Source organism: Pygocentrus nattereri, chromosome 18, assembly GCF_015220715.1.
Source record: "Pygocentrus nattereri isolate fPygNat1 chromosome 18, fPygNat1.pri, whole genome shotgun sequence".
Classification (NCBI taxonomy): domain Eukaryota; kingdom Metazoa; phylum Chordata; class Actinopteri; order Characiformes; family Serrasalmidae; genus Pygocentrus; species Pygocentrus nattereri.
This window is the reverse complement of record NC_051228.1, coordinates 32,247,746-32,274,152: the sequence shown is the minus strand read 5'-3', so window position 1 is coordinate 32,274,152 and position 26,407 is coordinate 32,247,746. Positions and strand designations below refer to the sequence as shown.

Sequence of the window (26,407 nt, the reverse complement as noted above, 5' to 3'; positions counted from 1 at the left end):
ATGAAGTGATAAATACACTTATCTTCAGCCTTTTCACTGTGTTTTTAACATGCTAGACAAAGAACAACCAGTTGTTTGTTAACCTGAAGAATGTGGAACCACGAAAGAGGCCGCCTCTGATGGAGCACACTGGAACTCTGCCTGCTGACTGGAAACAGGGCAGCTGCTTCAATGAGCTTGGTAAGCTGTGGCATTTAAAATGGTTTTTAATGTTTTTCCAATACTTTCCTACAGACAAGACAATGACACAAAGACATAATTACATTTACCAAGTATGTGAAGTCCATGAATAAAGCCACACATATGCTAACATTATCTAATTATACTTTTTCTCCAGCATCTGCTTTCACAATTCCTTTGCACTTCTTTGCTTAAAAATGGGCTCTTTATAAAACTAAATCCTTCTGGGATATTTTAATGGAAAGGTAGAAGCATTGTGGTTCATTGCTTCATTTAAATATATTTCAGATGCAAAGTGCTTCTGAAAAAAGTAGAAAATATCAAATTACCCCCCCCCCCCCCCACACCTCCCCAATCCAGGCTTCTGAAGCTATTAAGTCCTTTCATTCCAGCATTATATTCCTCACACATGTTGTCCCTGATATAATATGCCCTCCAGTAAATCTATATGGGCTTGATACTCTTTATTAGCACCACACATTCTTGCAGTGTCAGTGTCATTTTGTCTGGTTGAATTTCCTGTCAGCACTTTCAGCAGGAGGTAATTTGTGCCTTCTGAAAACACTGATTAAAGAGGATTTCCTAATTATCCTGTTTTCCTCTCTTTCTGTCTTTGTTATTGTTTGATTAGGAGCTTATGGAGTTGACAGACGCTACACAGGAAAATCTCTTCGAGGTAAGAAATCTTCCAAATTGTTGACAAATTTACCTTTGTTTGTGGATTGTGCAGTTAAGGTCTAACGTAGGGTTGATGACCATTCACCAACTGGTAAAGTCTGTTAATTTCACATAAGTACAAGGACACATAGTGTCATTGATGTGAAGCATCAAAAGCTATTTTAGTGCCTTCTTGTGGAGAATCCTAAGCCTGCTAAATCTGATAGAGTGAGTCAGTCAGTCTGTCAGTCAGACATTCAGTCAGCCAGTCAGTCAATCAGTCAGTAACTCAGGCCTCATCCATGAAATCCAGAGATTACAAACTTTTTCCCCTCTGTTTTAAAAAAGAATCATCTACACCTGCAGCAAAGATCTCGACATCCACACAAGAATGCCAAAAAATGACTGGAAAACACTCACATGACCATTGCATCCCAGTAAGGGGGAGATAATACCTCCAAAAACACAATATCATTAGCATGCACACTGTGCAAAATATAGAGCATGCCACCAAGCTAACCTGCAGGGCTTTTACCTGTAAGCTATCAGACCTCCACAATTACATATTTCTTACAGTAATTCCAAATGTCATACATAATTCAGTATTTCATGTCTTTTCTGAAAAATAAAAGCTTAAAAGCAAAAGAATGCCTTCTGCTTGCTGTGGGGTTGTTTTCATAGCCATGGCTACACTATCAACTCCGCAACATCCATGCAGTCCTGATCAGGCAAAGAAGCTGAGTTTCTCACGTTATCCACCATATTTGAATTATGGAGTGAGGATTTTTTTTTATCTGTCTTAGATTAAAGATTAAGTCAGATTCAATCATATATCTTTAGAATTGTTGAGGTATTTTTAATACTCTCAGTGGAGGTGACACCCTGTTTACAAGAACTGAGTACAGTACATTCTAATACTAGGCACTATGGTTTAATGAAAAAGTAAAGCCAAATTTAATTATAAACATGTTATCAACTCCCAAATCACCTCTAAATTGTGGAGCACACAGAAACAGCCCAGTCATTAGTCATACTTCAGATAAGAGTTCGGCATGCTCAATAAATGAAAACAGCTACAGACATACAAGTTAACTGTGTGATGTCAGCATTTTTAAAAAGCTCTGTTTTGCCTGTCCATGCAAATACTTATTTAAATCAAGGACAAAGTCAATTTACAAATCACTTTATTCTGGTTTTATTTGCATTTTACCTACTGTACCAAATTTTTTGGGAATTGGGCTTGTATATAGAAAGTAAGAAAAAGATTCCCTTTTCTGCATCTGTACCAGCTTAGGGCTCTCTTGATAAAATAGCTGGAGAATCCTTGGTCCCTTAATAGCAGATGCAGTTGGTCTCTGAATCATGAGAAGTAGTAATTAGTTTAATGAGGCTAGATCACAGGGTCACAGGCTTTTCTAGAGCTTGAAGTAGGTTTTTGGCTATGGCTTATTTTTAATGAACAAGCAATCTAATGTATCTAATTTAGAATAAGAAATCAGAAAACACTTTGTCCAGTAACACATTGTGATTGTAAGATTTATAGACATATAACAACCTTTTCCTTTGTGTAGACGCACAGTACAAATAATGGTCATTAGTTTTGAATTAGTGAAATATATCCATACTGTATTGATGTAATACATTTATATGTAAATCATGGACACACTTTTTTGAAATTTTTTTTTATTCATTGTAAGAACAAAGGTGCATTAAAACATACAATGTGCAAAGTACAAAGTAATTCTTACCTGTACTGTTTTGATCTTTTTTCTAGACCTCGTGAAAGGTGTGCCCTACCATGCCAGCTCCTGCTCTCTCAACAGCTCAGAGAACCCCTACGCCACCATTAAAGACCCTCCTCTCCTGTTGCCCAAAAACACAGAGTGTGGCTATGTGGAGATGAAGTCCCCCGCACAGAGAGACTCTCCATACGCAGAGATACATAACTCCAGCCCTGCCAACAAAAACGTTTATGAAGTTGGTAAGTGACTGAAAGATTAACTGAGTCCATTCTAACTCATTTTGTCGCTGTCAGAACAAAGTCTTCATAAAAGTTTTTTTTCTATTGCTGTTCTCAAGACACAAACCCTTCAGTTGTCATTTCCAGTCATAAACAGCTATTACAAATTATGAAAGATATATCAAAAATGGGCCTCCTCACAACTGTACGTGACCTGGCAGGCCACCAAAACTGTTCCTGTCAGATAAACAGCACTTACAGCTTTAATCTTTGAGAGCTATGAGAAAATCAAGCTCAGCTCTTGCTTTAGATATAAATAAATCCACATCTGTTTCTGTCCATCCTTCCACTGTGAGAAGACAACTTAACACTATGGGTGTGAAAGGATGTGTAGCTGTCAAGAAGCTGTTACTGAGGAAAGAAAATAGACACAAAAGACAAACTCATACAAAGAAGCTGCTGGTGTTCTCAGTACAATGGTCTGACCACCCAGAGTCCAGACCTCGATATCACTGAATGTGTTTGGGTTTACTTGGATTGTGAGAAGCAGAAAATGCAACCAAATTCTAAGACTGAACTTTGGAGGTGTGGAAGAATATCCCTGCAGATTTCTTTGAAAATCTGAAAGGAAGTTTCCTGAAAAAAAAATAGAAGCTCTAATAAATGCAAAGGCAGACACACTAAATACTGAAAAAAATCAGTTATATTTAGTTGTTGAAGCTTCTGTATAATTTTCTATTAAATATTTGTTTGCATGTTTATTAAATGCTTTCTGCTTTTTTCCTGACACTAAAAAATAATGGTTATTTTAACTGGAAATAAAATTTTTTATTTTAACTTAATTTTATTTTAACTTTATAAACTGTCTGTGTGTTTAGCAGACACTCTTACCCAGAGCTATATAGTGTCTATATACGTTTTCACAGCATTCTTTTAATTGGCCATACAGCAGGTCATCAGCATCAACAACAGCTGTGTGTGGTCAAACAGGACATTAGAAGGTTTAAAAGTTCATTCAGAACAAGCTTCTTCTGTCTACAGGAGTGTGTGGATCCACTTGTTGGTTGCTAATACTACCACATGACCTTGTTATGCAAGTTTTTCTTCCTTTTCCTTTCCAGAACCGACTGTTAGTTCTGTCTACACACCTGCCAACAACAACTGCAATGGACCATTTGGCCAAGACCCCTATGACCTACCAAAGAACAGCCACATCCCCTGTCATTATGACCTGCTGCCCACACGGGACAGCCCCCCATCCCCCCACAAAGAGCTCGAAAGTGAATGAGCTCTCAGAGACTTGAATAAAAAAAAGTCCACTGCCATGGCCTCGCCTTCTTTGGTTTCTTTATGCTCACTGGTGACTTGAAACTCACTGTCTGCATATCTTCACATCAGTATGTTAATGGTTTTATTGCTCTTTTTATTGTCATGGTCATTATTCTTAATCATATTCTTTTTTTTTTTTACAAGAAGTACTTCAAGAGAATTTTGCAGATGGCTCTCTTTGCTGTCCTATTGTCCACATTCATACTGGAAAAAATCATGAAGAAATTTAAACGAAGGAGGTGACATTTTTTTGTAGCAGATTTACTCAGTAACTTCAATGAATCATTCCATTCATCGATGACAACATATCACTTGCCTTTATATTGTAGAATGCAAATACAGAGCGAACCTCAATTTATTTTTATAACGATGAAATGTTTAAAGACTTACTCAGTATTAGATATTGGACAGGAGGCTGGAACGTCTTTGTTGCTTTCTGATTTTTTTTGTGTGTGTTTAGACAAGTTATTAGCACTATTGAGAATCTGTATTGTCTAAACAATGTCACAGTTGTACTGTTGTTTTAGAAAGATTTTTATTGTCTGCTAGTGTTTTATCCATACTAAGTTTAACCAAAGGTCAGAGGGCCATAATAACACTTTGTTTTTGTATCTATATTGGCTCTTTTGGTAAATGTATTTATTTAGGACGACCATCCTTCAGTTCTGTTCCTCATAGCCCTGGGTTTGCACTCATCATCACATCATCACTAATGATATAATTGCAGTTAGACAAAGGTTAGATCTCAATGGTAACATGCTTCTCTTTGAATGTTTTTGGATGACAACTTAACCCAACTTGGCCAACTCAGTGTAGGTTTATGAAAAACCCAACTTGGTTATTGGAAACAGATCTAAAATACTCAGGGGTGGAGGAACTGCAGTACTTCTGTACTTGAATATAATTAGACATAAACGTGATAAAGTATTACTTGAGGAAAGATACAAATATCCTATTTGTATTTCCACTTGAGTAAAAGATATTTGCTTTTGAAAGTGCTTAAGCAGTGGTGGTCCTAGAATTTATTTAGGTGTTACTACAGTTTCTGTTTAAGTGATAAGTAAGTTCAAAGAACCCCATAACCATCTCATAATATATCTAAATACACATGATGTAAAAAGAACATTTTATTAAACAGCTCATTCCACACATTCCAAATATTTCTCAGCGTGTTTTACATTCAGTAGTAGATGTGGTAAAATATATCGCCACAAGGTTAATTATTTCAAAGATACCATATTCAGACATGCAAACTTGTCAGCAGTGTTACTTGTGAACAGTGTTATAACACTGAAGCTTTCTGGTGCAACCTGAGAATAAAATACAGGGAAAAAATGATTGCTATAGAATGATTTAGTTCATTAATTTTAACAGCTATACCAATATAAGTCATGTGAAACATTTTACTTTTCAGGTAGATGTATGCATTAAAAACACCATAACAAAGTCTAAAGGTCAGTGTGTAAAATTTGACAGACATCTGCTTTTTGGCTTGTTATCAACAATTATCATAAATAGAGGCTTTTCTAAAAACTCATTCTTCTGTGTTACAAGTTTATACTGACTGTGTAAGATATGTTGTGCTTGGACCCCAGTGATCTCCACTTGCAATGTAATGTATAGTCATTGAGCTCTCAGCCCACAGTTCACATAAATCAAGGTGTTCTACCAAAACAAAGTGACAACTAATTTGGTTGCAAACAATGATAATGTATGCATATTTACATTTTGCACCACCATTCGAAAGAAAGAATTTCTATTGAAGAAAGAAATTATATATATGAAAATGAAACCAACTTCTCTTGTAACTTATTCATGTGTTACCCTTTTAAAACCATTAATTTCCATACAAGTTAAGAATGCATCTTCCTTCTCCTGGGAAGTTACCATTTCTGAGATACAAGGTTTTGTTACGACATTGACAATATATAGAGGATGTACTTTAACTAATATTTTACCAAGAATACTTATACTCAAGTACAGAAATATTGCACTCCACCCCTGAAAATACTCAAGAGTAATAATGCTTAAGCTGGACTTTTGCAGTGTAATGGAAATGTTGATATGGGGTTAAAATCAGACCATTTTTTGTTTTGTCTGGACACAGATAAAGTATTAGAGTATATAGGACTTTTATATGTTTGTGTTGAATGGTACAAGGACAGCCTCCAGTCTTAACCTACTCTGAGCCAGATATTGCATTTGTATAATTGTATATAGCTGTTGTACGTTTTAGAAGAAGATCATAGAACATTGTGTTTGAGAGAGCAAAATACACTCGGTTCTCTGTCTACAGATTGTAATATTGATAATTCCTTCAAAATTACTGTCTATGTCCTACTTTACATTCAATCACAATACTTTGAAGGAATTGAAAGGAGTCAGGAATTGCTGTATGTAAGTTGGCTTTTGGTACAGCAGAAACATTCGTCATTCATCATGTTCAATGTCAGTAAACTTTAATACTGGAGTGGCACTTTCTTCTTTTTCAGTGACCTGATTTCCTGATCTGGGCTTTAAAGTTACTATATTTTCAAGAACTTAATGAATTTGTTAATGCCTCTTTAACATGACAAATACTGTTCAGAGGAAAATGAAAATTTTTTTTGTTAATTTGCATTTTGCGTTACAAACAATAATAACCACTTGAAGAAATCATAGTTTCCAAAAGGCCAGTGCAGATTTGTGTTGACTGAACTGGAAGGGTATATAATAAGTGTTTCTGTATATATTATCTACGGCATCTTTTTTTTCCCTAATGTTGTGTTTTTTGTAAGAACAAAATGAAATTGCACAATTTTCATTCTCTTCCCCAAAGAACACCCATGACAATGATATATGCCTTGTACTACCACATTTCTCACATGCTTTGTATTGTATTTTATTTTCCAGTAGCTTATACGAACTGTATGTGCAATTTTGCTTTACAATAAAATGAGGAAAATGTTTTAAGTAAACTGTATTTGTAATGCAGTGTTTAGTTGCTTAAATAATTACATAAACACAGGATTGCTTTGCAGTGTTTACCTCATTTAGTCACTTATTTTCATTGCATACTTAATTCTCAATCTGCAGAACTAGGAGTCAGTTTTAAGCATGTGGTTTGTGTGGCTGAACTTAGGTCATTCATGTATATGTGTGCATACGCTGCACGGAACCAACACACTAAATCATTTAATCATGTTTGTCTAGAAAATCACGAAGTGGGTTACACAAATACTCACCTTGATTAAATCCTAAAACATTTTTTTCTGTTAATCTGATTGTTCTAGATGTAGACCTCAGCTTTTTTCAAATGTACAAACAATTTTCATATTTCATTTAGTCATTCAGAGTGATTTAATGCAAATTGGCACATTGTAGACAAAAAGCAGAGCTACTTGTGTTTTCTGAGTCTTTATATGTAATGATAATAGTGAAATAGTGATGAATCCAGAAAGGACATCTGACATGACTGTCTTTTTTTTTCTTTGGGGCCTATTTTTTATTACAATACCCTGCATGTACTACTCTGCCATGTAGGGCTTTAAATAAATCACAGCCATCATAGAACAATGTCGCAGGCATCAGGCAGTCTACCATTTCTCGTGTCAGCATTGTGTGAGGTATCTTAAAGAAGCATTAAACACTTTGGATGCCTGGATCCCATCACCACCACTGTCAACAATTCGGATTTGACAAGTTTCTCTAGAATGGAGCATTTCAGAACAAACTGCTCTGACTGATTTTATTTACATCTTAACCATTTGACTGGGAATTCCACTGATTTTTCATTCAACATAATTAAACAGATAAGATGTAAACAAAGTCATTCAGGGTGGTTTTGTGTGAAATGCTTTGTTCTAGAGAAACTACCGAGTCTGAATTCACACTGGAGGTGATAGGAACCAGACGTCCGAAGATGTTTACGCCTCTGAAATATCTCCTTCACACACAGTTATTACATGAAATGGTTAGATATGTGCTGCCGAATGTCTGAGACATCGTTTTACAGTAGTTGTGTGACGCATTTGAAACAATTGATGTTGATTTATTCCTGGTGGAGAGATACAAGGAGGGTGTTCTAAGACATAATGAAAACTTATTATTTTTAGATTTATGACTACTTTACCACCATCAGCTTTACATATACAAAAATTCAGAAGAGCACATGTAGGTTCACTGGTAGTTTGGGGAAGTAAATAAAACGGCTATGTTTGTGTGGTGTGACCCCTGGTTCCTATCACCGTCACTGTAAAAAAACCTGAGACGGCTAATTTCTTTAACCGCTCTCAAATAATAAGTTTCTACTGAAAACTGTGTGGGAATTACAGACATTTTTCCAGAAAACCAATCAGTTCACAGCTTTAATCCGACTCTCCTCCTACCGCGACTTCAGACGTGGCAATCGGTGACGTCACCCAGACGCGGCCATTTTCGACGCGGATCCGCCGAGTTCGGACTTGGAGCTGCTGGATGTAAATTCGTCTTCTGTCAGCTTGGTTGAGGAAACAGAAGTGCCAGGTAGGAATGGGTCACAGTCCGTAACGGAGCGCTTAAACAGACCGTACTGTCCAGTTACCGCTGCTGTCAGTCTAAGCTCGTCAGGGAGCAACCGGAGCTAGAAGGCTAACGAGGAGTCCAGCTCTTAGCTTAGCTAGGTTAACATGCTAGCTAGCTAACTACACTCAGTAGCTCTTTAATTCCTAACGCTATTTTTGATATGTGCCATTGTTTCCAGTGATATTGGCCGTATTCGCCGTATTGGCCGGCTTGTAGACTGAAAAGCAGCTTTGAAGTCGTCTCCACCGAAGTAACGTTAGCCAACAGCTAGCTTGATTAGCTCACTACTTGACTCCAAACCAAGCGAGCCTCGTCTTCTCACTCTCCTCGGTCTGCCTTCCAGCTGGCGTTGGGTAGCCAACTTCAAATTCATGTGATTCAAACTCTACGGTTTGTTATTCGGTCATGTCTGCATTCATTCAGTAGCTGAAAGTAGAGCAGGCCGTCATATTTTACTAGTTACCAGTTAGCTGAGTGCTGAAGCAGCTTAAACGTCTACAGTGCACACCATCGAGCCAACGTTACTACTCGGTGGGCTGATCTGATCTTAAGTGTTGAAGACGTGGCAGCAGCACACAAGTCTGACTTGCTTTCAGACTGCCAGCTGCGCTACGGATTACAGAAATAACACTGCGCTTTTTTCTGAAAGATAGCGACCTGGCTTTACTGCTTTCTGTGAAAGAGCTGATGTAGGTTACGTTGCTAGTTAGCTGCTGTAGTGGATGGATCTAGTGAAGCTCTCGGCATCTCAGTAAAGACGACACTTTGCATTGCCACATGATTATTGCCGTAAACAAGACTGTTTCTGTGTAAGTTGTGTGCAGGCTATAGATCCTGGTTTGTGCATGCATTAGCATTGTGAATACGCCTCTGTGAAGCAGGGGTGTAGCTAGAGGTTTTAAAACTAGGGTTGCCAGGTAAAACCCACAAATATTATTGGGATGGCACTCTTAAAAAAAAATATAGGAAATTATGTTTCCGAATCAAGTAAATTAAATGCATCACTTTTTTTCAGTGCATGTTAAATTTATGAAAACACTTCATAACAGACGGGCCATAGAAGTTCGTTCATAGACCGTTTCTTAGGTTGCCTTCTTTACAGATTATACTTGAGTGTAAGGATTAGAAAGCTAGCCAAGCAGCACTGTATAAAGTAACCTACAACACATACGTGTGTTGAACTGTGAAAAGAAATAAATGATTATAGCTGGCTCATTTTTGATAGTTAACGCTTACTGTATAATGTAGCTTAGAGCAGCACTGCTGAAGAGACCCAGTGCACATTCACTCACCTGTTTACTGAGTAAATTAACGTGTCCCAGCAAGAAACGTTAATTATTAAATACAGTGTCAGCAGATTCTTATAGCTGATTAGTAACTGGGTCGTTCTACAAAACGTCCACTTTCCTATCTCTCCATAGGTGTCTCTGGTGTTACTAGTCCTCACTGGTGTTGCACATAAGAAAAGCACATTCATAAGAAATGACTAACACCAGTGACATTTTTACTGAAAAATGCATTTTACAAAAAGGCTGCTGCAGAGCATCTAACCACATGTTGCCAATCATGGAATACCCACTAAAATATGTAATTGAATTCATTTGCATTCTATTTTTTTTTCACAATTACATAAGAATAAAGTAGGTCACACAAGTGACATCAACTAAAAGCTTCATATGAAATCATGAGCTAAATGAGAAAATGTCTGATAACAAAGGACACAGTGGACTAACCATGAGCTTTTTTCCCTAGATCTTCAGAAAGTGGGTAAAAGGAAGTCAAATGATGTCATCAGTGTGATTTTTATTTCAAAATAAGAGATTTTCTGTCATGCAGTTACACCAGGGACACGACTCCTGGTGACCCCAACTTTCATTATATATTATAACATTTATTTGGCATTTGTTTTCTTTATCATTTAATATATATATATATATATATATATATATATATATATATATATATATATATATATATATATATATATATATATATATTATACACATATATACATATACATACATACATATATACATACATGCATAATCATGAATAGGTTATTGCAGTTAAAATAGCAGGGAAACATGTTTTGTTCTTCAAAATATGGTGCTCACCCTTTACACGTGACTGTGAGGACGAGCACTTCTGTGGTGCTTGCAATTCTATATAATTGACTTAAAAACCAGTATTACTAAGTTGATGGCACAAGAAGGTGTAATTGTTAAAATAACAAAGTATTGTATATCTGTAAACGCTAGGGACACAAAAATGGGCATTTCTGTAAAATGACCCAACTACTATTGATGATGACTGACTGTCATGTTCCATAACTGGGGTGGCCAGAAGGGCGGCCGCGCTTCATTCCAGAGTTGGCTACGCCTTTGCTGTGAAGATCAGTATTGAGTTAGTGGAACTTGTATTCTAATCTTTGATGTCCATCAAATAGGGGTGTACCAATGCTAATATTTCCCGGTTCAATATGATTATAATTTATATCTATAAAAATTAAGTGTGCATGGTGATATTGGAATCTTACCAGTATTTGCAGATTCATTTAAAATACTAGCATCAGACCCGTGTTTAGATTTGATCAATAATTCAGTCCAATATTTGGTGACTAGTTTGTGGAACTGTAGTATTACGATGGCTAACTGTACTATGGTGTCTGTGTTTTATTCACTTTACTGCCGTTGTAACCTTACTAACATTGTAACCTCTTGTTTGTAAATGTTATGTTCTCCTATAATGCTGATCCTGGTAGATGTTAGTCTTGCCTGCTATGTTTTTATAAATTTTATTGGTATCTGCCCACTGTTCTCATATTGGTGCACCTTTTTAGTTGAAATATTGTAAAAAAAAAAAGAACACAAACAACAAACACAGAAACCTGTTGTACAGCATGTCTCTGTTTTTCAACCCACCAATATTGAAATATTAGCATGTCACGAAAGCACAGTTAAAGTATGGGCAAAATCTGTGTTGAGTCTGACACTAAGCTGTTCATCATCCTGCCATCAGGCAGGAGATTCCGCAGCATCCAGGCTAGAACAACCTGGCAAATGAACAGTTTCTACCCACAGGCTGTCAGGCTTCTGAACAAGCTGTGAAGCTGTGGGTCCTTCCCCAGCTACCATTTTCAGTCAGTCACTTTGTATCATATCATATCTCTGCTATGGACAAGAACACTTTAACACTAAGCCACTTTAAAGAACAGTCACTCAAGTCACTTTAAAATGTATACTGTCTCTATGTCTTATGTATATTGTCTCTATATTTTATGTATATTTTCTCTATATTTTGTGTATATTTTAATATTTCAGTTTTTTAAATTTGTGTGTGTGTGTATATATATATATATGTATGTGTGTGTGTGTGTGTGTGTGTGTGTGTGTGTGTGTGTGTGTGTGTGTGTGTATATATATATATATATATGTATATATATGTATATATATGTATGTGTGTATATATATATATATATATATATATATATATATATATATATATATATATATATATATATATATATATATATATATACTTAAAAAATGTTTTTAACTTATCTATTTTCTGTAGAGTGATTACCTGAGCCTCACCACAAGCATTTCAATGCATACATTTCTTGACATGTTGTGCAAATGACAAATAAACTTGAAACTACAACTACAGAAACTTGCAAGGTTAATACAGTTATTATTAAACTGTGGTGTCTTTGTAAAATAGGCTGTAGGGAGAGCGTGTTGTCCTACATTGCATATTTCAGAGCTCACTGTTAGCAGCACTGCTGCTATGAATGAATCTCCCAGATCTGATTCGGAGTTTCCAAACCTGGGTGTCACACTGACCTGACATCACATAGGCTAGTGGGGTTATGAAAGGACAGCTCTGTTAAAAGCAAAATATGCTAAACTCCTGGACATTACATGCGTATATTTTATGTGCATAGAATAGAGCTTTTATTTGTGTAATGTGAGTGGATTTACAGTTATATTATTATAGTAATCTATTCTAAACTATTTAATTACATAATTCAAACCCTGTTAAGAATTCTAAAAAAAAAGTGAAACCTCATTAGGGTTGAGGCCAAAAAAAGGTCATAATGCCAAAAGTTGAACAATGAATGAAACATGGCCTAAGCTACTCCTACGAGTCAATGAGTAAGTGTGCATGGAACAGTGCCGAGTGTCTGTCTACAAGCCTGCTAGTACAGGCTGAATTGATATATATATTTTTTTCTTCATCACCACAGACAGGATTAAAGATGATGGAAGAGAGTGGAATAGAGACTACCCCACCAACCACTCCTCCACCTCCCCTCAGTGCGGCTGCCGCCGTCAGTCCTCCTCCTCTCACAGTGGGTAAGACCTATGCAGTGCTGGTGCCTTTTGTCAAGGGAAATCAAGTGAGAAATTTTGTTTGAAAATTATGGTAGAGCAGCATCTGTCATAGAGACAGTGTTTTGTCACGGTGGAATCCTTTGTTGTTTTTCCACAAATCAAATCTACAGACTTTGATTGTTGATGGAAAATGCCAATCATCAGGTGCAAACCTTTCTGAGAATTGAGAAAAAAATTAATGCATTATTGATTTTTTTCACCAGAATCAAGTGTAGCAGTCCAGAATTGCAGTTGCATTTTTACACCCCTAGAATGAATTTATAAGCTGTTGCCATGTAAATCTAGACAGTTATTTAAACTTATCTTGTATGAATGTTTGATTAAGTAATGTGAATCTGGTAAGCCAGCAAAGTACTGCAAATGCCATGTTCTTCTGTATTTTGCATCTCTCTCTAAATGTGTCCTGTGTCTAAACGGACCTCTTTCAGGTTTCAAAGTCTTTGTCAAACTTGCCCCTGTAGTTCAGAATGGCAATTAAAAAATGCAGCAGATTGAGGAAACCTAGTGTAGAGTTTATTACAATTTGTAATACACAGTCACACATGCGCACACAGCCTCCTCATGCCTCCTCCTTATACTGTTAGCAGTGTTTTTCTTTTTACACAGACACACTGTCCACAGAAACTAAATCTTTCTTGCAGGAAATGAAATCCAGACCTATCTGGGTAGGGATGATACTGATATAAGCGTCCTGTGCAGGACACGGCCCATATTTCTCCCTGCATATTCCAATCTGCTGCCTCCATAATGGATAAAAGGAGATTCAATGCTTTCATGGATTTCACAGACTATGATCAAGAAAATGGCTGTGATTTACAAGATGTTGGTAGTAAAATAAAAGAAGAGGCGTTCAAAACTGAGGACAATGTTGAAATCGATTCGGTATGTGAGGAATTTCATCTTATTAATAAATAGCATAATGTGCAGCAAAATGCGACGAGAGGTATTTATAAATTATCCAAATATTATTGTCCTCACCCTCTCTGAATCTCAATGACACCTCAAAATAGACTGACCCAGATTGACCCAGGGCCAACAAGATCTTTAGGAACAATGAGAAACACTTTTGGTTTCATTTTCATCTTTGACCCATACTATACAAGTGTTTTGAAATATGTGTTTTGTAAAGAACGTCCTATTTTAGTGCAAATAAGATAAATGTGAACAGTAAAATAGAATGAGATAAGTTAATCTCTAAGTTGTTGATGGGTAAGTAGTTGGCAAGTAGGGTCAACTAAAATTATAGATGTTCTAGGACTTTTTTTTTTTGGTGATTTAGCCATATGGGGACAAAATTGACCTGCAAACATCAACGATGTAACTGATTTGCAAACGTATTAGGATAGTAAGAGTCTTGAGGATAATTTCTCAAGCAATTAATGGATGTCCAGCAGCTATAGGGCAAGAGCAAATCCCAGTAGGGTTCAACAATAGGAGATGTTTGACTTAAGGCTCATTTATGCAAATGTGCCTGGTAATCAGCTGACTAACTTTGAGGAGACCTTCACAGCAGCACTCCCTCTCAGGAGTAATTGTGGCTTTGGGCAATATATTCCCAACTGATGTTACTGTGTGACACAAGCAACAGTTACAGCATTGTTATTTACACCCACAATGTCATCTCAATGCCCGAAATATCCATTCGTTTTTGCCAGTAGCTAACTATTAATAAGGCTCCTAATGCTTGGCGTGTCTTCAGTGGACGCTTGCTAAGATAAAACAGGAGCCTTATGTCCTTTTAAGGTGTAGCAGTATTTTATTATTATTGTTTTCATGCAAGGTCATTGTGTTCTTGTACAGCTAGATAAATGGAGAAACTGTAATCACAAAAATAGATGTTCATGCATTGTGTTTGCTCTATGGTGAATGTTGCGTAGGTTTTATTACATTTTAATATCAGCCATTTGATAAATGAGTAGGAAACTGGTGAGGGGGGAAAAAACCTGTATCTAAAATGTTTTCCAAAAACAGTAAAAATCATCTAATAGACAACCTTTACATTATGTAGTGGTTCTTTAAACTGGAGAAGGATTTCATCTTTCTTCACCTCACACATGTTATTTACATAAATGGTTGTTTTAAAAAAAACATTTACTGAAAGATTTTCACACATGGTTATTCTGTGGTGCTGCTCCCTCAACTTTTTTGTTATCTTTATTATTAAGAGAGTGGATGCAGATTTGTTGACACTGCTGATTAATACATCTTAAAATTAATTTTTGAATAATAAGCTTGCAGATTGTTAACACCATTTGTCCTCTTTTTAGGTCTGTCCAATCCACTGACCCTTCCTAGCACCACAGGCATTTCCAACTTTGCCCCAGAAGGCTTCTCCACCCCAGTACGCCCCACAGCAGTGACTTCCACCCTGCCTCCCATCCAGTCCTCTGCCCCTCCTCCATTTTCCCTCAGCCCCATGAACCCTCTGTCCACAGCCTCCCCAGCCCCTGTTCCTCTGCTTGGTGGGGGTGTACCTTACAGCAGCCCTATGGTCCCCTTCTCTTCCCCCACTGTTCCACCTCCTCTTGGCTCTACTGCCCCTCCTCCAGGCCCAGTTCTCTCTGCCCCACCCACGGGCCCACCCACTGCCGGCTTCACGACAAGTGCAGGCTATGACATCACGCGAGGACACGCTGGCCGCACGCCACAGACACCGCTGATGCCCAGCTTCTCTAGTGCCCCCCCCATGCCAGGTAAGACAGTCGTGTCAGATTCTTTAGCTGACATTAACTGTATTGCGTACAGTACTGTGTAGAGACTACTCTTTATTTATTTATTTATTTATTTATTTATTTTTTGGTCAAAATGGCCCTGAAATAGAGAGATTTTTGAGAATGTTTGGTTTCAGATCATTACCTTGTGTTCAGAAGGGAAATAAGTAAAAGAGGAGTTGTGTTTAAGTAAAAAATGGTAAAATATAAGTTATTGAGAAAATGGGACTCGTAACAACTGACCTGGTAATCCACCAAAACTATCATCATCAGATAAATAGTGTTAAAAGCTTTCATCTTTGAGAGACCTCTACTCTTGCTTCAGATCAGTTCAAGTCAGAAAATGATCCCTACAGATTTCTTTGAAAAACTGAAAGGAAAAAATGTAAAAGTTGTGCTTAATGGTTGTTTTGACTGGAAATGGAATATGAAGTAAAGTAATACCATTGTATATTAAAAACAAATCATTATGGTGCTTTTAGATTTATTTCTCTTCTATTTTCTTCTTACCTTACTTTGAGCATTGAAGATGCAGTGATTCATTGTTTCTCATACAGTGCAATGCATTGTAAATTCACTCTATATCCATTAAAAGAAGTGGAGTAAAAGCAGGTTATTGCAAGCTACAGGCAATAGATGATATGTCATTTGCAATGTATCCTGAGGTGGGAAGTGTGATGCAGAAAACACAGGGTCAGGAGAGCTAAATTGGAGGCTATTATATGAAAGGACAGTGGAACTAATTTCAACCAAGCTGTAGCTGTCAGCTCAGAGCCACTCTCATCAGCGGAGCTGGGAGCTGCCAGCCACCATCCCGGTTCTGCCCGCAATTTATTTGTGTGCTACAGGAAAACTGGAGAGCTGAACGACATTCCAAAGTTCTGTGAAGCATTTGATTAATGCTACTTACAAGGTCAAAACTGCTTTTAACAGATGAATGTTTTTCTTCTGTGCCATTAGTGTCACAGGTGTCAGTAGAAAGCTTTTTTGTTCTTCCTCATATATAAGTTATTTTATGGCTGGTGTTTAGGTGTGGTTACCAATCCAATGATGCAACAGCCAGTGATGTCAGGTGGTTTGGAGGTGAGTTCCCCCATTACCTTCCCAGAGGACCATGAGGATCCGAGAGTCGTCCATGATGGCAGTTCTGGAGGAGGATTATGGGGCTTCATCAAGGTAGTGAGCCACTTTTCGTTAAGTAAAACAACTCTCTATTTAAGAGATGGAAAGAAAAGGCTTACTTTGTAAAACTTAAACCTGTGACATTGTTTCAGGGTGTTGCTGGTAACCCCATGGTGAAGACGGTCCTCGACAAGACCAAGCACTCCGTGGAGTCCATGATCACTACACTAGACCCTGGAATGGCTCCATACATTAGTAAGCACAGTTGTTTCAACATACTTTATAGCTAGAGCTATTCACAATACAGTTGTGATCTTTTCTGAAAGGCCTTTTAGAACAGAATCATGATTCTCTTCATGATTTGATAAAAAGTAAATGGGCATGTGGCTGTTACAGAATCAGGCGGTGATGTGGACATTGTGGTGACATCTGATAAGGAAGTTAAAGTGGGAGCAGTACGTGATGCCTTCCAGGAGGTGTTTGGCATGGCCATGGTGACTGGAGAGGCAAGCCAATCCAACATTGCTCCTCAGCCAGTGGGCTATGCAGCAGGAGTGAAGGTGAGATGCTACTTGTGTCTTTCAGATCTTCTAGAGGTGCCACCTGTTTCAATACCACTTTTAACAAGACTTCACCCACCTGCCATTTTAATTTTAACTTGGGGAGGTGAAGTCTTTGCATGTGATTTGCTTTTCAAATTTAGAAGTAATGGCAGATAAAGCTTTTCATAAGCCAAAGCTGTAAACCACTTTAAAATGATGCATTTTTTTAAAAGTCTACAACATTGTTGGGCTTTAGGTTATAGACTACTACATATGATTGCTTCCTCTCTTTACTTAGGCAGCCAGCCAACTCATACATCTCAAAAAAAAAAGTTTTGCATTGCAAAGTTTGCATGGCTAGCTGATTAGCTCACCGAGGCTTACCCACCATGGGCAAACATGTACTTCTTGCATAATTGACCACTTGTGTCGCATAGGAATGTGAATGAGTACTTGAGCACTCAGTTAACCATTTAAGGTGCCCATATAATACTAAATTCTCAAAGCACTAAAATGAGAAGATGGAGAAAACATACAGACCAAGAGTTCAGTGTAACGCAGCTTACAAATAAGTTTGCTAGTAGGAAACACAAGTGACTGAATATGAGTGTGTTGTGAAAGACTGAGAAGAGCGAGATAATATAGCTATTACTAACGAGACTAGCTATTGTGGCTGGTTTAGGTGCAATGAAAGGGTCCACCTATCTTTCTGGCAAATAATGTGCTGGCATGTTGACCACCGAGGAGAAAATACCTTGTGCTGAAGACAGCAAGTCCTCATCAGCATTAATATTATTAATGTGATTTAGCTATTTTTCTTTCCCTGGGGTTAACCAGAAATCTGTACATGAACTCTTACATGTACGTGAACATTAAAAGTAGTCAAAATTCACATGCATAATTAAATGTGGTGCTGTTTCTACAGAGGCACTCTGTTTAACAACAGAATAAGTTGGCTCCAACCTGAGTCTAACAAGCTGTCCTGCCTCACTCAAGTAATCTGAACCAGTTTATCAAGGACCTCTGAAGAAGTTAATTAACTTGAGCCAGTGAAGCAGATTATAGTTGGAACTAGACTTTTGTAGAAAAGTAGATCTCTAGGACCAAGATTGGTGACCACTGCTATAAAGGATAATGCTAACGTTCAAGCTTTTCTGTTGCTAGAGGTTATTGTTTTTGCTTTGTGGGAAATTGTTTTTAAGAAAATTGTACAGGATAAGGTCTACAATGTGGTATTATTTATTCACTTTTCTACCCCTGTATGAGGCTGAGTGGTATATAAATACATGTATTTTTCCATCTACAGGGAGCCCAGGAGCGCATTGACAGTCTAAGGCGTGCCACTGTAATCCACGAGAAACAGCCTGTAGTGTCGGTGGAGAATTTCATAGCTGAGCTCTTTCCAGACAAGTAAGCATAGGAAGAATCCTCAAATCTTTGCTGTGTTCCTTATCAGATCATACATACAGTGGCATGCAAAGGTTTGGGCACCACAGTCAGAATTTCTATGACTCTGTTTAGCTAAGCAAGTAAAGGTATAGGTAAATTATATATTTGTGGGCATCATTTATTTTAGTTTTCAAAGTTCCAGGCAGCTGCTTAAAAGAGCATATGTCTGCTGATTGTTGGAACCAGGTTTAAGGAGTCTTTTTAAAATTTACCTTTTTAAAATCGCCTGGCCTTTCCGAAAAATGATTGTGAACAAGCCAAAGCCCTAACGAGCTAATTAAGGTCTGACACATTGGTAAGTTATCGGAGAGCTCAAATCTCTTAGGGTGCTCAAACTTTTGCATGGTGCTACTTTCCTTTTTTTCTCTCCCACAGTTTTACAAAACGAAAACAATACACTACTCCTACTGAAAATGTTGAAAAGAATATCTCCTTCAACTTTATGCCTGTTGAAAATCAGGTCACATTTTAGTCGTTTAGTTTTCCACAGTAACAGAAAATTAAACCAGTGGTACCCACAGTTTTGCGTGCCACTGTATAATAGTTCAGTTTTGATATTTCTTTATTCTCTACATTTGTCCTGTCCAGTGACTTTGGTTCCCTTAGTGCCCTTATTGTTAGTAGTTCCATTTTGTTACATTTTTCTGTGTGGCAGCCTCTCAAGAGGACACTTATAATGGCCAAATTAATTGTCATCCTTACAGAAAGTGTATTTTTCAACCCTTTTACTTATAATGTCATTAAGAATCCAAAGGTGTCAGGTTTGTCATGACTTGAAAAATAGTTTGGCGTCTTAAATATTAGTCTAAGTTTAGATGACACAACTTGTACCGGGTCCAAGAATCTGACTCCGTGTTTAGCTGGAGGATATGGTGGAAGGTTGTAGCGTGAAGGTAGTGTAGTCGCTCTGAAATGTAGGGAGAATACTAATGCAAGGTCCGAGGCTGTGAGTAGCATTAAAAAAAAAGATGCAGTAAGCAAGGCCAAGATTGGCTGCCCTGATCTGGCCAGATCTGGCTTCTCTTAGAAGAGCAGAATCCTGCCACTCGCTGGAACAGCACCTCACAGATTGACCATGTGGCTGTTAAATCAGGGCTGGGTTGCCTGAATTGGAGAAAGCCTGGGACACTGACTGTTTCTGTTTCTCTAGCTTCAATTACTGCAGCTGTGTACTGTTGAATGGACACATTTAGAGGCTTTTCCCAGAGGCCTGGCTTAATTAAAGTGTAGGCAGACAACACACCATCACCTTTTTGTATTTGTTTTCTGTTATTCTTCTTTCCAGCTTAAAGGCAGAGTGTAAGGAAATTGCTTTAATGGAAGAAATAGCATCCACACTTAAGTGCTTTGTCGTTTCAGTATGGTACCATTTCAGTAGTTTTATTATGATTGTAGTTTTTGTTCTGGATGTATATCTTTCACTCTGCTCTCATTTGTCATTGGCTATTACTGCCTTTGTTTGCCATGGGGTATTATTTGATGTCTTGTTGTGATATAATCGCAATGCTCTCTGTTAGGTGGTTTGACATTGGGTGTTTAATTCTGGATGACCCTGGCAATGGTATTCACATCGAGACTTTCACACAGGCTACTCCTGTGGCCCTGGAGCACGTACAACAGGTAGGAGTTGTTACTCATGAAGCTGGCACTCCACTTTGGGTGACTGTCTTTAATTAAACCCTACATTATCCAAAAGCGATTTCACACTGTATAAATGTGTTAAACTGCACGGCCAGAAATATCACATCTTGTCATATTGAGTAGTGATGCTGGCCACAGCTGTCTTCCTGACGGCCCTGCCTGAGTGTGTGGTGTTGTATCATTCGTTTGAGCTGCCATGTAGCCTTGTTTGGAACTTCACCTGCCAAACTGTCCAATGACTCAGCAATTTAAAACCAATTTGTCTAGTCAACCTCTCAAATCTCCTTTACATTTGAGGTAGTGAATTTTAAGATATTAAACAGAGCACCACCCCACTGTTAGGCTACGTTTACACAGCAGGTTAAAGTGGCCCAAATCCGATTTTCTCCCCAAATCCAATTTTTTTGTTTGGCTGTTCCCACTATCATTTAAATGTGATCTGTATGTGACATCAGTCTGAACAGATCAGCTCCCAAACCGACCCGCATGCACAAAAGAATGCTTCGCGTGTCGTGCTCGTCCGGAGGTAAACAGTCATGACGGCCAGAGAACGCCTGTCACTCCTGGAGCTTCAGTTTCATCTTTGTCAGCATTACAGGGGCGATTAAAGTTCTAATGACTGACAGAAACACAAGAGATAGAGTGTCCTCTTTAAACTGTTCTCTGGCGCTGCAGCCTCGGGCTCCTCTGGCAGCGCTCAGCCATTTCTTTTGAAACCTTTTTAAACTCTGAGTGGCTGCGATGAGTTTCTTCTGTTTTTTTGGTACAGAAACATCAGCATAAATGTTTGAGTCTCAGCAGCGAATGTCGAGTTGTACTGATGTAAAAGTCGCATGAATTCCGATCTGGCTGTTCAGACTGAGTCGCATTGCCGCAGATAGGATACGATTTCAGTACCACATATGAAAACATCTCAAATCAGAACTGAAAGTGTCAGATTCAGTGCGTTTTTGGCTGTTCACACAGCCACACAGATGACGCATCTGTGTCACATATGAGGAAAAAGGTCGGGTTTGGGCCACTTTTACGTGCTATGTAAACATAGCCTTACTTAACACGGTCGTTTTTTTTTCACCAACGCTCACTGCAAGCTACTTAAAAAAGCTGATGTTCCTTTATACATTCAGTTGACATTACGACAACAAAGCAATTAAATATGTTTGTAAGCTGTATGAACCTGATATTGCATTAGGGCTCTTAAAAGATTAAAAAGTTAACTAGGCAAACATTTGATATCAGTGACTATTTGATCACACTTTTAAAAAAAACTCATATTATTAATGTTGTGCTGCAGTTTTCAATGCCTTACAGATGTCAGGCCAGTGCACTGTGGAAGTTGATCAAAAGGCATGCATGTTGAAAAGACATGTTAAAAAAAAAATTGAGAGTTTAAAAGCAGATCCGTTTAAATATATAAATAAATAGATGAAGAGAAGCAAAAAATAAAATATCCCTTGTCAACGAAAAGAAAACAATAATTGTGATTAAAGACTGTAAAAAAAGGTTAAATCTAATTATACTAAAATAACCAGTAAAGTCAAATGAAATAAGTGTTATATACATACATACACACATACATGCAGACATAATTTGCCATGATATTTAGATTGTTATATAATGCTGATGTGTCTTTGGTGGTGATAATCCCCATGTTAAGAAAGAGAACTAGAGGAGTAACGTAATTTTAAACAGCTTGATAAATAATGGTAAATATAAAATGTATTAAAATATATTTCTTCATGGTTACTCTAAGGCATCTGATGATGAATTCCAGAGTACCTCAGCTTTACCACAGGAAATTTTTTTTTATGTAAAATGTGGATGTAGCCATCTCTGTCAGGGAGTGCTGTTATTATTCAAGTCACTTTTGTGTTCATGATTTAGAGAAAAAACAGCCATAAACCCACATTAGCAGCATCTAACGAATCAAAAGAGGTAAAACAGTTTATTACCTACTCAGTCAATATTTTTTTCTTTCCCTTTCAGTGGCCAAAAATTCAGTGCAACCCTGGTAAAAGTACAGTTTAACCCATCTTTTACCCAAGAGACCGTATCTGGCCAAAATAAAAAGGTTTTATACATAGAGTAATTCAGTGGTTAAATTGCTGAAGGATCATTGACATATCGTTCTCATTATTCCTGATCATTCCTAGGGTTGGGATGTAACAAAATGATGATCCATTATGCGTTATATGAGGATTACTAAACTCATTTAAGGGATGATCAAACAATCATGTTTGTGATTAAAAAGTTTAGCATCTGTGGACTACTGGACTTCTGCTCAGGAGATTGCGGGAGCAGCTGTGAACTGAAGCTGGCAAAGGAGAAAACATTTAAGACTTTGCTCAAATGTATTTCAAGGAACAGAATAATTATATGAAGAAAACCGACAACCAGTAGCAGCGAGGAACAGTGTGCCTGTCCAAGATTTATTGTAAATGTATACTGAATTCATTACTTTATGCATTGTAATGGAATACAGTACTGAATAAATTTGGGACAGTGTATTCAGTATTCAGCCATCAGTATTTACCAATATTTTGCCTAACCTTGATTATTCCTGCCTCGTTCAGTTTATTAATTTTTTCATTATGGTGCAGTAGCCAAGCAGGTTTCAGTCCTCTGCTGTCTCTATGTGTGTTGGATGTGTAATTGAGAGAATGCAATAAGAAGAGAATGTATTAAGCAATCTCAGCGACTTTGGGGATCGCAAAGTGTTTGTGAATCATGTCATTATCCTGCACTTTGTTGTGCTCCTTTTCCCTAGTGGTCATAAATCAACTACTGTTCATTATGGTCCTGCAGGCGCAGTCTCTCACTCCTCCAGATTACAGTTTGCGCTGGTCCGGCCTGCTTGTGACCGTGGGAGAGGTGTTGGAGAGGAATATACCCAACATTAACCGTACAGACTGGCACCAGGCCTTCACTGGCATGTCCCGCAGACAGATGATCTATGGTGCTGCCAAGGCTCTGGCTGGCACATACAAACTGCGGCTCCCCCCCAGGACGGTATGAGTTCACATAAATGCCCATCTCCCCTCAGAGACACATAAACGCCCCATCGCCCCTCAGTGTGGCACATCCATCACCCAACCTTCAATCAGTTCTTGACATAAGAGGATATGTCACGTGTCCGTTTCTAGTACGTTTTAGAATGTGAAACATTCTAGTGGTTGAGTTCACTGACTGAGGGACAAATGTCAGAAGAGAACTTCTAGTTTGTTGCCTAGTGTCATTACAGACAGAAAATTGGTTAATGCTGCTCAAGAAGTCTGTGCAGTTTTGGGCCTTCTTTCACGTGTAAAAGCAAGTTATAATTTACCAATACATATGTGCTGTGATTTTTGAGACATTGAAAGGTATCCTAGGTGATTCCTGATTACCACAAGAGGGCTATATTGAGTAAGTATATAGACTTTCTGGGAAAAGAGCACAGTGTATTACCACCTTTGGACCAAGACATGCCCATTGCACAGTGTAGCATATTATCCTAAAATAACATCCAAGTACCAGAAAGAGGATGCTGATCATGTCCTGTTATACAAGATTATTTTTAGCTTATTACAGATTCAGTACTGAAGAAAGACTGATGTAATTTACAGGAAATAAAAGGAATGTGTTGCAGGATTTATTTAATATTTCATAGCTGTTGTTAAAAAATGATTTCAAGTCCTCAATTACTGATTTTGATCCTACATTGATGTGTGTCAAGCAGACTATTTATAGCCTATTCTGTTGCGTAGGCCTTTGTTAATACAGACTATTAATCACACCAAGTGTCAGGAATATCCAGCAGTGAAATAATGAGTCCAAGACACTTTGGATTTGAGTGGTTTTATGTCTGTTAGACAAGTTCTTAAAGGAAGCTTTCACAGCAGAACAAGATTTGTTTTTGGACATTGAGCAAAGCACTAGATGAAATGGATATAAGAAGATTTCACTCTCCTAGGCCTTGACATGTAGAAGCATTTTTAAGTATTAATCATGATATTAATGATTTTACTTTTATGTATGCGTGAAAGTTGAGCTGAATCTGCTTTAGTCTACACATTTTTGAACTGGTTCGTAGCATAAGTAGATCTTCAATGCAGAGGCAAAATCCCTCAGGGAGAGAAGAGGGCTGGCTACCCCTATGAAATATTGAGTCCTTGTCACACAGTCTGTCCCCTTGTACATGGTCGCTTGATTTTTATTGTTTTTACCAGTGTTTTTCAACAAGTTGTGCTGTGTAAATAGAGTAAATATGTGGTATTCTGTTACCAAAGGACATGTATACAACCTCAGTGCAAGTGCTTTTGGTGGATGAGAACTTTTTTTTTTCTTTTTCTTTTTTTCCCTAGGGAATTTTTGTGTTGCTACTTGCCAAATTTCTTGTTACGGTTGTTGTTCATAACATTATCAACACTTGACTAGGATGTATTCTAGCTTGAAGAGTGCATAATCTAACATTTGCACAAATTGTAAGCCTTAAAGTTTAATATCTTTTATTAGTACCGTTTTACACTTAAAGGTATCGTTGGACATTTAATAACTTGGAAATGGAATTTATTGAACTGATCATTTGGATCAGTGTTATGATGTCACCTTATATTAAAATGTCACTGTCAGAAAAAAACCTGAATGATAACTTTATGCAAGAAGGAAAAATATTCTCAACTTTTAATGAAAGTTATTGTGACAAGATTATTTCAGGTAATCTTGGACCTTTGCTGCTGTTCTGTTTCTGGCAGCCGTAGTTTTCAAATTACTTTAAGACAAAAATGATACAAGGTTTTGTCCTGACAGTGATGGTATGTAATGATCTAACATAATTGGGAATCTTGCTTTAACGTACTCTAAATATTTTGTGCAGCTGCATCAAATGTCATCTCAGTGTGTTTTATTTATAGTCCCACGTTAATGAAAGAGTTAAACTTAATTAACTTTAAACTTGTCGATTCTGCAGGTATTGCCGCTACCCAGAAAAACGGTCAACACATTCACTGTAAACGTTATCTTTTAATAATGTTCCAGTATTACCTTGTGTATAAAATTCAACTCAGTAATCAAACTGTTGAAGCTCATCTGCTTCTACTGAAGTGTTTTTCCTCTCTTTCTGTCAAGTGATGCAACTTATGTAAGCCCAAAGTCTAAAACCTATCTCAGAGTGATACAGAACCATAGGAAAACCAGAAAACTGTGCATGACCTCTGGGACTATTGAAATACAACAGCAACGAGTTTGTTGAGATGTGAGATGTGTAGTGCTGTAATGTTTTGTGTCAAGGCCAAAATCACTGTCAGGCATGGATAGCAAGATGTGTGATGTAAATGAAGAGATTTGAGAAGATGTAGCATTGTCTCAGAGCATCATAGATGGAAAAACAGCAAACAGACTCTGCCTTTAACATAATGTGTTTGTACTTCTAAACCAGAATATGGATGTTTATTCTTAGACGTCCATGGAATTGTACTTCCCAAAGGTGCCTTCTGCCAGCAGAAGAGTAAAGACCTTTTCGGTAAACGTTGTCTTGTGTAGTCTGTTTTTTTTTCTCTCTCTCTCGCTCTCTCTCGCTCGCTCTCTCGCTCTCTCTCTTATTATTATGTACATTAGTGTATAAATAAACACCTATTCAGCCACCATAAATCAGGCTAAACAAATCACTGTCACCCAGGCAAACTAATTTACCTAACAGAAGAGCTCTGATGCTTTGGAAATTATGATTTAATCTGTTAATTCTCTTTATGATGCCACCAGTTTTGGGTAGTAATAGACAATATACAACCTAAATTACGTAATCTGATAGAATAGATACCTTTCAAAATATGCAAGGTCAAATTGCAGTTACTTCAAAATTACTTTTTTTTTTTTTTTTAATATTCGATTTTTGATTGGGCGACT

The 26,407-nt window shown here is 37.6% G+C and overlaps 2 protein-coding genes across 3 annotated transcripts in view; both read left to right on the top strand.

The window, feature by feature from the left end:
- megf10 (multiple EGF-like-domains 10) overlaps positions 1–7,083 on the top strand; it is an 80,146-nt gene extending 73,063 nt beyond the window's left edge. For both annotated transcript variants that reach the window (XM_037547547.1, XM_037547546.1), the window contains 4 exons: positions 57–180; positions 812–856; positions 2,612–2,818; positions 3,919–7,083. In XM_037547547.1, coding sequence (XP_037403444.1) covers positions 57–180; positions 812–856; positions 2,612–2,818; positions 3,919–4,085 — 543 coding nt within the window. In that variant the 3' untranslated portion in view covers positions 4,086–7,083. The remainder of the gene's footprint in view (positions 1–56; positions 181–811; positions 857–2,611; positions 2,819–3,918) is intronic.
- A 1,419-nt stretch (positions 7,084–8,502) lies between these two features.
- prrc1 (proline-rich coiled-coil 1) lies at positions 8,503–26,033 on the top strand. Its single transcript, XM_017691320.2, has 9 exons — positions 8,503–8,629; positions 12,915–13,023; positions 15,330–15,755; positions 16,804–16,949; positions 17,048–17,150; positions 17,292–17,455; positions 18,744–18,847; positions 20,404–20,506; positions 23,333–26,033. The coding sequence occupies exons 2-9, from the start codon at positions 12,927–12,929 to the stop codon at positions 23,540–23,542; spliced, it is 1,353 nt and encodes a 450-aa protein (XP_017546809.1). The 5' UTR covers positions 8,503–8,629; positions 12,915–12,926; the 3' UTR covers positions 23,543–26,033.
- Positions 26,034–26,407: the final 374 nt, after the last annotated feature.

Excerpts from the sequence above, each read along its gene's own strand:
- prrc1 (XM_017691320.2), top strand. The coding sequence starts at position 12,927 with ATGATGGAAGAGAGTGGAATAGAGACTACCCCACCAACCACTCCTCCA. Across the intron at positions 13,024-15,329 it reads TCCTCCTCCTCTCACAGTGG|GTCTGTCCAATCCACTGACC; the intron begins GTAAGACCTATG and ends TCCTCTTTTTAG. Across the intron at positions 15,756-16,803 it reads TAGTGCCCCCCCCATGCCAG|GTGTGGTTACCAATCCAATG; the intron begins GTAAGACAGTCG and ends GCTGGTGTTTAG.